A 12,929-nucleotide genomic window follows, 5' to 3' on the forward strand; every position below is an offset into this window, starting at 1 on the left:
GGCTGTCTCTATCTCTGTCAAATAAATAAATAAAATCTTAAAAAAAAAAAAAAACAAATGTTTTTTTCCTTACCCAAACCCTAAAATTCTAAGATTAAAAAAAAAACACTAAAATCAATACAATGTTTTCTCTCTGCTTTTTTCAATCCTCGGCATGACTGATTATTTCAAAGGGCGATATGAAATTTTTCAAAAGTTATTCAAATTAAAATTATTTTTAATTGATTTTAACTGAAAAGTTCAATATGATTTTTTTTTTTTTAATATGAAACACCTCACGAATTTGTGTGTGATCCTTGCTCAGGGGCCAAGCAAATCTTCTGTATAGTTCCAATTTTAGTGCTACTGAAGTGAGCACCCCATAATATTTATCACACACACACACACACACACACACACACACACACCCCATACTGGAAAGGGTTGAACTTGTGTAAGATTAGGTATCAGATAAGGCAGAAGATTTGAAATCCGAGCTTTCTGATTCACTGATTCTCCTGGATGACCTTGGGCATGTCATTTAAACCCTCAGCTTCGGTTTCCTTATCTTAAAGACAGACAAATCCATTTCTTCCCTGTTCTGATGTCATAGGGATGTGGTTAAAGAAAAGCAGATGATGTGCCAACATTTTGAGCTCCTGAGAGATGAGCCACATTTAATTCAATCAATGAATATCATTCTCTATTCTAGTTCTTTAGGGAGACATCCTATGAAAGAGTTAGCAGATCATGCAGGCTAATTAGCCATGTCACACATACACTGCTTTAACTAATGCAGAGAGTTCTGTTGGAACGTGACCCTCTTGTATGGCGGCTGCTTTCACAAGGTTCTATCTGTTCATTAATCATGCTCTTTAATGAGCTTATCTGGAAACATAGAGTTGGAAAATGGCTGCGTCATGTATGTAACTACTCAAATACACATAAATAGTCGAATTTTCTTTTTTTTTAAGATGTTATTTATTTATTCGACAGAGACAGAGACAGCCAGCGAGAGAGGGAACACAAGCAGGGGGGAGTGCAAGAGGAAGAAGCAGGCTCATAGTGGAGGAGCCTGATGTGGGGCTCGATCCCAGAACGCCGGGATCACGCCCTGAGCCGAAGGTAGACGCTTAACCGCTGTGCCACCCAGGCGCCCCAATAGTCGAATTTTCTTAATACAAGCTGACATACTTTTTTTTTTTAAGATTTTATTTATTTATTTGACAGAGAGAGAGACAGCCAGTGAGAGAGGGAACACAGCAGGGGGAGTGGGAGAGGAAGAAGCAGGCTCCTAGCAGAGGAGCCTGATGTGGGGCTCGATCCCAGAACGCTGGGATCACGCCCTGAGCTGAAGGCAGACGCTCAATGACTGAGCCACCCAGGCGCCCCACAAGCTGACATACTTTTAAAGAATTGGGTGATTTGGTGGGGAGAAAGAAGAACTATCATTCACGTCTGAAAAGAGTTTCCATTAAAAAGTGTAGAATTGTTGATTCTGTAAGTATGGTGTATTTCCCAGCTTTAAACACAGGTCCCAGACCAAGTTAAAAACTTGGTTTATATATAAACCAACCTTGCGTCGTACATGCAGCCTTCTTCAAACACAAGGTCAGCGGAGGTGTGGTGGTTTAAGGAGTGAACAGGCTACGGGTTTTGCATTCTGGCAAACTTCTTAACTGAGCCTCGGTTTTCAAAAATCTGTGAAATGAGAATAATATTACTTCCTGCCTAGGGTCATATTGAAAATTAACTACTTTTTTTTTTTTTGTCAAAAGAGTGTTTCTGTTTGGAATTGGGGAGGCCATAGACACCTTATAAAGTATTTAGAAAATTAGGAAGTGCACTTTAGCTTAACCTTGGTTTACCCTTTGGGATAGAAGCCAGATGTTCTTCAAGGTAGATAATGAAGCTGTGTTTTATGTTGTAACTTTTCCCTCCCTTAGAGGTCCTCCACTTTTTTCTCTGTTGCCCTCTTCTAATTCTCTTTTTCTGGCATGATCCCTCACATTTTGAAAACTTCTCTCAATTAATTCACCTGGTCCGTCAGATGCCCACACATGAATACGAACAGACATTTCTTAAAATAATAGGAATCATCTGCCTGTTGTCCCTGCTGCATAGCAAATACATCTTAGCCTGGAATTTACACACCTTTAGTTCTGAAGAAAACACTGAATCACATGCAAAGATTTTAATAGAAAATTCTAATTATTCTATCCCTGCAGGTTAACAGTATGTAGGGGTGGGAAAACTTTTCCTCTACACATTTAAATTCTGTCACTGAAGCCTGTGAATTAAACTGACAAAGGACAGATTATCAGGAGAAAAGGGTGGGCACATTTTATTGGTAGTTTATTTTTCCAAAGGAGTATGTATACTGTATTCTACTGACGTTTATTAATTTAATATTTTTAATTTTACATGCATGGAGGCTTCACAGAAGAGAACTGAAAACCCAAAGAGGCCGTTCGACCGGGGAGCTTATATACTATTTTAACAAAGGATGACAAATTGTGGGGAAGTGGCTAGACAAAGGAAATGGGGGCTTCGGGGCAGAGAATTGTGGGAAAGTGACCAGGAAATGTACGGTACATAAGGGTGGTTTAGTAAGGTTTGTTACACAGATTCCTCTCCATGCTCTCTCTGATGAGGATTAGAGTCTCCTTTTTTTGGTATGGAGAGTGGGGCACCTTCATAAATGAAAATTTCCTTTCCAAATGGGAAATCTATGCTCCGCTTTTAGGCAGATGGGAGAGGGCAGAGTGCCCACACCCTCTCCCCCGCCTGCCAGCCCCTCCTGCCACCCCACCAAGTCCCTGTCGTGTCTGCTCGTTCTCAATTTGCCTTCAGCTCAAAATAATCCTTACATCAAGATGGCATATTTTGGGGTGACACTTTGATCTCCTTCAAGTACCATAGTTGGGAAAACATTTTATTTTATTTTTTTTTTAAAGATTTTATTTATTTATTTGACAGAGAGAGAGACAGCCAGTGAGAGAGGGAACACAAGCAGGGGGAGTGGGAGAGGAAGAAGCAGGCTCCCAGCGGAGAAGCCTGACGTGGGGCTCGATCCCAGGACTCTGGGATCACGCCCTGAGCTGAAGGCAGACGCTCAACGACTCAGCCACCCAGGCACCCCGGAAAACATTTTATTTTAATGAGACTATTCTATATTATAGACTATATCTATTTTTTAAGATTTTATTTATTTATTTGACAGAGAGAGAGGGAGAGCACAAGCAGGGGAGTGGCAGGCAGGGGGAGAGGGAGAAGCAGACTCCCTGCTGAGCAGGGAGCCCAAGGTAGGGCTCCATCCCAGGACCCCAAGATCATGATCTGAGCCGAAGGCAGATGCTTAACCGACTAAGCCACCCAGGCGCCCCTAATGTAGACTACATTTTATTAAGACTGTAGGCATATAGTCAAATATAGTCATGAATGAAGGCATGAACAGGCAGAGCTGTATAAGCATCGATCCCCTCAGCTGCCACTGCTTTGAAACCCAGCAACATGCCTCTTTAGACAACGCACTTCTTCCTAACTTATTTTGTTTGCATGGTGAACATGTGATCATTTTATTGATTTATAAAATAAAAAGGCATCTCACTGTGTTCCCTTGCCAGCGTTGAGGGTTGGTTATGGTCATTTTGAGGTCACTGGCATGGATTTCTACCTGTATTCATAGCACAACGCCTATAGCGAATGAATCGACGATTGATTTGCACTTACAAGTTATTATGTATCTTTTCTGTCTGACAGCAGCAGCGCGCAGGGTCAAAGACAGCCGGCCTCCCATGTCAGTGGTCTAGGATGGCCAGTGAAGCCACCCACATCCCAAGTCCTGTGGTGCGCCAGATCGACAAGCAGTTTCTGATCTGTAGTATATGCCTGGAACGGTACAAGAATCCCAAGGTTCTCCCCTGTCTGCACACTTTTTGTGAGAGGTAAGCCTCCTTTGTGCTCGGAGAAGAGGTTCACAGACTGATCTCTTACAACCTACCAAAGAGTTCTTTCCAGGATTCTCCTGTGACCAATGGGAGACAATAGATCTTTTGGGCTTATGATAGATATCTAGAAATACAATCATGAGTTGCCAATAAGTTGCTCTATTTTAAATAATTATAAGTGAGAGAAAGCAATCCAGAAGCTACTGATTCATTTCCACAGAACATGGAGCATTAAATATTTTAAGATTTTAAAATTTAAAATTTTCCCTTTGTTCTTCGTCAAGCAATTTTTGCCAACCATGGTTCCCTCATAGAGGACCTCTGGTGAGGGCCAATTAAAAATCTGTCATTGCCTCCCATAGACCACATCAGTAAAATACCTGCGTATTGAGGAGTTGGTTAAAAGGGGGCGCTTCCTCTCAAAGACACTTCAGAAGACGCATACTAATGAACATAGGATGTTTCAGATGGAGAAAAAAAATGTGTAGGAAATAATTATAAATTACCTGAATATGCAATTCTCTGTGTGAAAACACATTTCTTTATACTTCTTGAATAGTTTTTTCCATTGAGTTAATCAGTTATCAAAATACATCTCTACCTTCTTATTTAACTTAGCACATAAGCAATTAAGCATATAAAATTTGTTAGTAATTTAATTTAAATAATTTAAATATTTCCCTGGTAAGGTCATATTTTTTCCTTAAAAATGACTATTTTTCTTAAAAATGAATAATTATGTTTTATAGCATCTTGTTATATACATTTTCTATTATTATTAAATAGACATAATTAAAATGCTTTAATTCTTGTTACAGAGTAGGAAATTGGCATTTCCAACGGCTTCAAATCAATGCTAATGACATTCGCCATCAATTTCATATACATTTGTTAAAGTTGATTTACTTTGGAAGATCTCAGTTGCCACAGAATAACCACATCTTGGTGGTGATGGATAGAGGGAGAAGGTGGATTGTTACTGGTCATTGTGGGTTTTTTGTTTGTTTGCTTTTTAGGGGGATTATTTTGGGGTGTGTGTGTGGGGGGGTTGTTTGTTTTAGTTGTGGTATTTGGGCACTAGCACGTTTTACTTTATTCATTTTATACTTTGATGTAAGTATTTTGTAACTCATATTCCAAAATGACTAAATGGCGAGTGATGTCTCCTCCTCACTTAGTGGGTGTAGCTAAAACATGAACACCAGCTAAGTGTCCCTCTGTTCCTGGGCTCACATGGCAAGATCATTATCTGACGTCAAGCAGTCGGCCCCTTTATATACAGCACTGAGAGCTACTCAGTCTGAGCTTGGCAGACCTGCCTATCCCCCTCATGCTCAGTGCCCAGGCAGGCAGTTGATCCGCTCCCATTTATTTGCCCTAACAGGTAGGAAGCAACACTTCTGAGCTGTTCTGGGTCTGCCCCCAGCCTTCTTGGTTGGGTCTAGCCCCATCCACTTCTGTTTCTCCATCTAATGGCCAGTGGTGGAGATTTTCGAGATCCTATCACAACAAGTCCCTATGGAATGCATGGAAGGAGTTTTGAGGTCACTCTGGCTACAATATGGAGAAAGGTTAAAGGATTTGAGGGTGGGTGACAGTGTATAGAGCTACGACAGAAACCCAAGAAAGGATGGTGTAAATCAGATGACAAGAACTGGAAACATTGGAAGGTATTTAGGAATTTCCAGCCTTCGGTTGTGGGCTGGATATGGAAAACGAAGGACAGTGAGGAAATTACTGTTCTCAGCATGGCTCCCAGTACTGCTTTGCCTAGATGAATGGACGGAGGTGCTGTTTGTTGGGATGGGAGGAGGACCCAGTTTGGAGGAAGAACATGGCTTTGGGTTTGGACATGTTGAGTTTTAGGACCCGTGAGACTTCTAAGAGGAGATGCCAGGAAAGCTGTAGAGATCAGGGGCTCAGAGGAGACATCTGTGGAAGAAATAGAAATGTGGGGGTGTTGTGCTTATGGCCATGCACGTGGATATGATGTCCCCGGGAGAGAAGGGTGCTAACGACAGAGCCTGTCCTGGCTCCGTAGAAAAGATAGAGCAGACAGGAGAACCGAGTAAGTGTGCTGTCACAAACGAGGGAAGATGAAGTTTCAAAAGAGGACGGCTGGGAGGCAGTGGTCAAGTTTGGTGAGTGCTGCTGAGGAGGAGAGGAGTGACAAATGTCTATTGTCTGGATGTAGATGCCCTCCGTGAGCTTGGCAAAAGCTGTTTCGTTTCTGGTATTTACTCAGCCCTAGCTACTTCTGGGACTTAAGAAAATCAATTAATCTCCTTGAGGTCAGTTTCCTTATGTACAAAATAAGGGGAATGAGGCTGGATCAGAGGTTCGAATTCCGCTTGGTGGAGCAACAGGGAAACATTACGCAGAGCAGTTATGTAGACGGCAGGTGCCCGGTTGTCTGGGTTTGAACTCCTGCTCTGCCCTTGTCCACTCGAGTTCTGAAAACAAGCGACTTTGCTTCTTCCTGCCTGTGTTCTTTCATGTGTCTAAAGTACCTACTTCATAGGGTTATTGCAAGTCCTTTGAATCTGGTGAGCAGCATATATGTAAGTCATTAGCAGCAACGCATTTTGCTAATTAATTAATTTAATTAATTGCCTGTTGAGGAGAGGCGACGAGAGATCATGTTGATGTGACTCTGGGTGTTTAATCCCTGCTTCAAACACAACATTTTCACCAGGATGTCTTTTTAACATCTGAGATCTGCTTATGCTTTTGTATGTAAAAAGCATTTCAACGCTAACAGAAAACTGACCCGTTTCTCCCCGTTGTAAAAGTCCACAAATCTGTGAACATGACCCTGGACATTCTAGACCAATGCTTCACAACCTTTAATGCGCATATAACCCCCCCCGCCCCGGGGACCTAATTCAAGCAGGCCCGGAGCAGGACGCAAGATTCTGCACTTCTTCCAAGCTCCCTGGAGAGGCCGATGCTGCTCGAGCATGGGAAAGGCTCCACGGAGATAGACGTCAATGACGTTATTCTTTTCCTTGAGCGTAACCATTGGCCTAATCAGTTGACAGCGCCCATGGGAGTACACCTTACCTCTTAGTTGCGGAAATCTAATTTTCCTAGAAAAGGAGACTCCAGAGGGAGTTTCTGCAAAGGAGTCCATACAAGTGCAGAGAACAGGTGTCCCACCTGCGAAAGGAGGTGGTTCTGCTCTAGCCGGTAAGCCCCCTCTGCTGACGGTCCCCCTGCTTCTGCCTCCGCAACAGGTGTCTGCAGAACTACATTCCCGCCCACAGTCTCACCCTCTCCTGCCCCGTGTGCCGCCAGACCTCCATCCTGCCCGAGAAGGGGGTGGCCGCGCTCCAGAACAACTTCTTCATCACGAACCTGATGGACGTGCTGCAGCGAACGCCGGGCAGCAACGTTGAGGAGTCCTCCATCCTGGAGACGGTCACCGCCGTGGCTGCGGGAAAGCCCCTCTCTTGCCCAAACCACGATGGGAATGTAAGTGCGTGCATCGCAGACACGGCCTGGCTGCGCAGCTGCTTGGATCCGGGTGGGCTTTGGGCAGTCAGACGTTATTATGCACTAACACAGATCTCCACCTGGCAAATGAGCAATTAACAGATACTTTTAGCAGCACTCAGACGATTTTCCCTGCTTACTTGCTCTGCTCAAATTCATGTAAATAATGAAACCAATCTTCATTGGGTCTAATAGCACCTATGATTAGTTTCCCCAGCAGAGCAAATCCACAATTATTGGCAAAGTGGGTATTCTTTGACCCACATAAACATCTGTAGAGTAAATTATGGATAAAAATTCAATAATAGAGAAATTCTGCAAATTGAGAGTGATGATGAAAATGTTAATTAATTAGAGTTCTTTATTTTTCTTACGAGGGAGATTTTTCTTATGCTCCATTAGGCCCTAATCCTTCATAATAAATAGAATTTAAAGATGTGTGAAGCCTTGATACTAGGTGATAGAGGATGAATTTCAAACATATTTCTTGCTATGAGCAAGCATAATAACTATTAGAAACCTAGGAGGACCTGTGTGTACCACCAAATAACTGATTCACAACAGCTCTGCCCCCTGATGGGACAGCATTGTCTAAGAGCACTGGCTTTGGATTCCGACTGCCTGATTCCACTCCTGCCCTTCAACTTCTTCTGTGTGTCAGCTCTGCCAGGTTTATTAAACTCTCCGTGTCTCACTTCCTCATCCGCAAAAAACAAGTAATAATACTACTTACTACATGGAATTACTTGGAGAATTAAATGTTTGAATCCTATAAAGCATTATAGTAAGCTCTTGATAAATGTTAGCTACTAAAATTATTTCCTATCAGTGACTTTATTCGTTCTTTTCTTTATAAAGGCCACTTCAAAAATATTAGAAACTGCTTATAATATAAGGCCCAGGTGTAATAAAGCCACTGTCAAGCAAGCTATCAATTATTATTGTTAGAGCAAAGCAGTAATTATTAGCCACAACTATTACTTTTTCACCTCATTTCATACCACGCTCTCTGCCCACTATACCGCAGCCTCACTGGCCTAGAACTTGCCAAGCAGTTTCCCACCTTGGGGCTTGACTGTTCTCTAAGCCTTCTGCCTCGAATGCTCCATGTTCCCTGTCTATGTGGCTAGCTCCAGCTCATCCTTCATGTTGCGGCTCAGATTTCTTCTAGAGAGAGCCGTCTTCTCTAACTGCCTATTTGAGGCAGACCACTCTGACACCCACTTACTAGCCATTACATCACTCTCTTGATTTCCTTCATGCCATTCACTGGGCTCTGCTTGCCTCCATCTGTGTATTTCTTGGCCAATTGATCTTCTGGCTTTACTTTTAGAAAATGAACTCTAGAAGGGCAGGGACCATGTTCACCATTATATTCCTAGCACTACGCACAGCATCTTATACATGGAAATGTAGAAATAAACAGAGGCTATTTATTCTGAGCCTGCTCTCACAAGGAGTCAGCCACTATCACTTATGTTTTGGCAGAGACTCAAAGGCAGGCAGAGGAATGGGGAAGCTCCACAGTAGACAAACGGCAGGCTTTAGGGATGCTCTGATTGGAGGCTGTTGGCACGGGGAAGCTGGAGGCAGGCTAACTAGAAGTGGGGCTTCTTCTGTGATTGGCTAGGAGTACATATTTGGCTTTCTCTGGTTGATATTAAGTGGAAGTGGAGACAAAAACTAGAGAAGCTCCCAGTAATCAGTTCCTAGCCACATGGGGCCAATTGTCATAGATGTTATTGTTTAGATTTTTGGATTGTTAGTAGAGATAGAAGTCTGACTTCCTACAAGTAGGAAGTAGTAGGCTGGTTTCCTGCCTTGTTTATTGTAGATAAAGGGGTTGCTTTCCCGGACAGTTCTGTTTTTTATGCATGATCTGGCTTGTGTCCATTTGTGAATTCAGTCTCTTAGAAGTCAGTCTTCTGACTATCCATCAGTAGATATTTGTTGAACGAATGTGCCAGACACCATGCTTGACTTTGTACACACCACTCTGCAAAGTGGGTATTAGTTACCTTCTTCTTATTTATGTATTTATTTACTTATGTATTTATCTATCTATTTATTTATTTTTAGTTACCTTCTTTTTATAGATGAAGAAACTGAAGTTTGAACAGTTTAAGTCCCAGAGCTGACTGACACAGCATACAAGCTAGACCAGGAAGCAATAAAATCCTGAGCTTTTGGGTAGCCAAAATAAGAGAGACATTGTGGATTATATATCTTGAATTATTTAATTGAAAGCACATCAGGCTGTCAGTAGCCGTGGTTTCCTGTGCACTGTTCTCCAAGGGATAATTACCATGTAAGTTTTGTAAAAGGAACTTTAAAAGGTGCCTTCAATGAGTTTGAGGATTCTTCTTGTGACCATCTCTCACACTGACTCTTGCTGAGGCTGTCTCTTCCTAGAGCTCACATTCTACATACTAGTCTGTGAGGGCATGTCTGGCAGCTACATGAGTTGTCTTGAAGTTAGTCCAGGCATGGAGCTCTCTGGAAATCTGACTTGATAGAGGAGTCAAGTTTTAGGAACATTAGGAGACCTACTGTAGACACCGGTCTAAATTTGGGATGTCGAGAGCAATTGCGTAGAATGAAAAATATTGACAACTGTAAAGATTACATCAATGAGTAAAGGTAAGAGTGTCATGAATTCAGGAAAGAGCTTGTAGCTCAGTGCAGTGAGAGCATGGAGATGGGCGCTGGAGGCAGGAGCATAGATGAGCTGAAGGATACTGGGAGGAGCCTGGCAAGATAACTGGGGAGAGATTGGGGAGCTATGAATATCATGGAGAAAATGTTTGACTGAAATTTCATATGCAGTAGGGAAACATGAAAACCTTTTAAGTAGGAGATGGGTATTTTCTTGGCCTTATGGAGTAGCAGAGATGGAAGGCTGCAACATCAACTTTGAGTTTGTTGAGTTATCCAAATAAGAGACGCTAAGGGGTGGGAGAATGGCATCAATGGGCCTGGAGAAGAGAGGATGAATTTTAGAGAAGAGAGGACTCTTTCACTTCAGAATCTGCCTCCCACAAATAAAAAAGCATATGCTAAAAAATATGTTCAACTAAGCTATTAAAATTGTGAGAATTTGAGCCATTATTATTGGTCATACACTAGGTCACAAGAAAAACATCATTTTTTTCCCCTTTGTGTAGACCAAGTTCCTATACCACAATGCACTAAAATTGCATTAGTAACATCCATTATAGAAAAACCCTAGATCTTTATTAAAAGCTCATAATTATTTAATAAAAAAACTGCAACATTAGATTATTTACAGCATACTGAAAGTGAAAACCTCATCTATTGAATGTATAGGGTAAAGTTAAATCTGTACTCAGGAAATTTTATAGGTTTATTTTCCTTATTTAAAAAGAGTTCAGGGGCGCCTGGGTGGCACAGTCATTAGGCATCTGCCTTCGGCTCAGGGCGTGATCCTGGCCTTATGGGATTGAGCCCCACATCGGGCTCTTCTGCTATGAGCCTGCTTCTTCCTCTCCCACTCCCCCTGCTTGTGTTCCCTCTCTCGCTGGCTGTCTCTCTCTGTCAAATAAATAAATAAATTCTTTAAAAAAAAAAAAGTTCAATTCAAAAAGTTAGAGAAAACAACAAAGTAAACATATGGAACCCAAGAATAAGAAAATAATAAAGATAAACTTAGTTTGAAAATAATAAAACAATCGAATTAATAAATCTAAGAGCTTATTTTTTTAAATTAATGAAATCACTTGACAGCTGAAAAAACAACAAAAGGGAAATGTAAATATATCAAATTAGGTCTAATAAAGAGATATCAGTACAGGTAAAAGGAATTTTTTTTAAGATTTATTTATTTTTGTGAGAGAGAGAGAGTATGTGAGCAGGGGGAGGGGCAGAGGGAGAGAGAATCCTCAAGTAGACTCCCTGCTGAGTGCAGAGCCCGATGCGGGACTCAATCCCAGGCCCCAGGATCATGACCTGAGTGGAAACCAATAGACAGATGTTTAACCAACTGAGCCATCCAGCCACCCTAAAGGGAATATTTTAGAATGAGTAAGTCAATGCTATGTGCTAAAGGCTAATATACCGAAAGTCTGAATGAAATGGATGATTATCTAGGAAATTGAAAATGATCAAGAAAACCTGAGTAGACTGATAATTTTGAAAGAAACTGGTAAAATGTAATTTTTTTAAATTTTATTTTAATAATGATTTTTTATTATATTATGTTAGTCACCATACAGTACATCCCCGGTTTTCGATGTAAGGCTCGATGATTCATTAGTTGTGTATAACACCCAGTGCACCATGCAATATGTGCCCTCCTTACTACCCATCACCGGTCTATCCCATTCCCCCACCCCCCTCCCCTCTGTAGCCCTCAGTTTGTTTCTCATAGTCCATAGTCTCTCATGTTTCATTCCCCCTTCTGATTACCCCCCCTTTCTTTATCCCTTTCTTCCCCTACTGATCATTCTAGTTCTTATGTTCCATAGATGAGAGAAATCATATGATAGTTGTCTTTCTCTGCTTGACTTATTTCACTTAGCATTATCTCCTCCAGTGCTGTCCATGTTGTAGCAAATGTTGAGAACTCGTTCTTTCTGATAGCTGAGTAATATTCCATTGTATATATGGACCACAACTTCTTAATCCAGTCATCTGTTGAAGGGCATCTCGGCTCCTTCCACGATTTAGCTATTGTGGACATTGCTGCTATGAACATTGGGGTGCATATGGCCCTTCTCTTCACTACGTCTGTATCTTTGGGGTAAACACCCAGTAGTGCAATGGCTGGATCATAGGGTAGCTCAATTTTTAACTTTTTAAGGGACCTCCACACGGTTTTCCAGAGTGGCTGTACCAACTTGCATTCCCACCAACAATGTAGGAGGGATCCCCTTTCTCCACATCCTCTCCAACAATTGTTGTTTCTTGCCTTGTCTGTTTTTGCCATTCTAACTGGCGTAAGGTGGTATCTCAGTGTGGTTTTGATTTGAATTTCCTTGATGGCTAATGATTTTGAACATTTTTTCATGTGTCTGTTAGCCATTTGTATGTCTTCATTGGAAAAGTGTCTGTTCATATCTTCTGCCCGTTTTTTGATTTGTTTATTTGTTTCTCGTGTATTGAGTTTGAGAAGTTCTTTGTAGATCTTGGATACCAGTCCTTTATCTGTAGTGTCATTTGCAAATATATTCTCCCATTCCGTGGGCTGCCTCTTAGTTTTTCTGACTGTTTCCTTGGATGTGCAGAAACTTTTAATCTTGATGAAGTCCCATAAATTCATTTTATCTTTTGTTTTTCTTGGTAAAACGTAATTTAAAACTGAATTCCTTCAAACCTGTATTAAACAAGTATGATCCATAAGATGTAAATTCTGCATCATAAGAAAAGAATAGAAAGCTCCCTGATTCACTCTAGATACGCTCATAACCCTAATACCAAAATCTAGTGAAGACAGAAGAAAACTATTAATCAGTTTATGAATGTAACTGTAAAATTCTTTTTTAAATA

General features: G+C 41.4%; 1 protein-coding gene and 1 pseudogene across 1 annotated transcript in view; one reads left to right on the top strand and one right to left on the bottom strand.

Annotated features, from left to right (window-relative positions):
* Positions 1-259: 259 nt before the first annotated feature.
* Positions 260-358, bottom strand: LOC121101929 (annotated as a pseudogene).
* Positions 359-3,747: 3,389 nt separating this feature from the next.
* Positions 3,748-12,929, top strand: part of TRIM2 (tripartite motif containing 2) — a 55,709-nt gene continuing 46,527 nt past the window's right edge. Inside the window, exons 1-2 of the mRNA XM_040626368.1 lie at positions 3,748-3,926; positions 7,166-7,403. Coding sequence (XP_040482302.1) covers positions 3,793-3,926; positions 7,166-7,403 — 372 coding nt within the window. The 5' untranslated portion in view covers positions 3,748-3,792. The remainder of the gene's footprint in view (positions 3,927-7,165; positions 7,404-12,929) is intronic.

This window comes from Ursus maritimus, unplaced genomic scaffold (assembly GCF_017311325.1).
Source record: "Ursus maritimus isolate PB19 unplaced genomic scaffold, ASM1731132v1 scaffold_11, whole genome shotgun sequence".
NCBI lineage: Eukaryota > Metazoa > Chordata > Mammalia > Carnivora > Ursidae > Ursus > Ursus maritimus.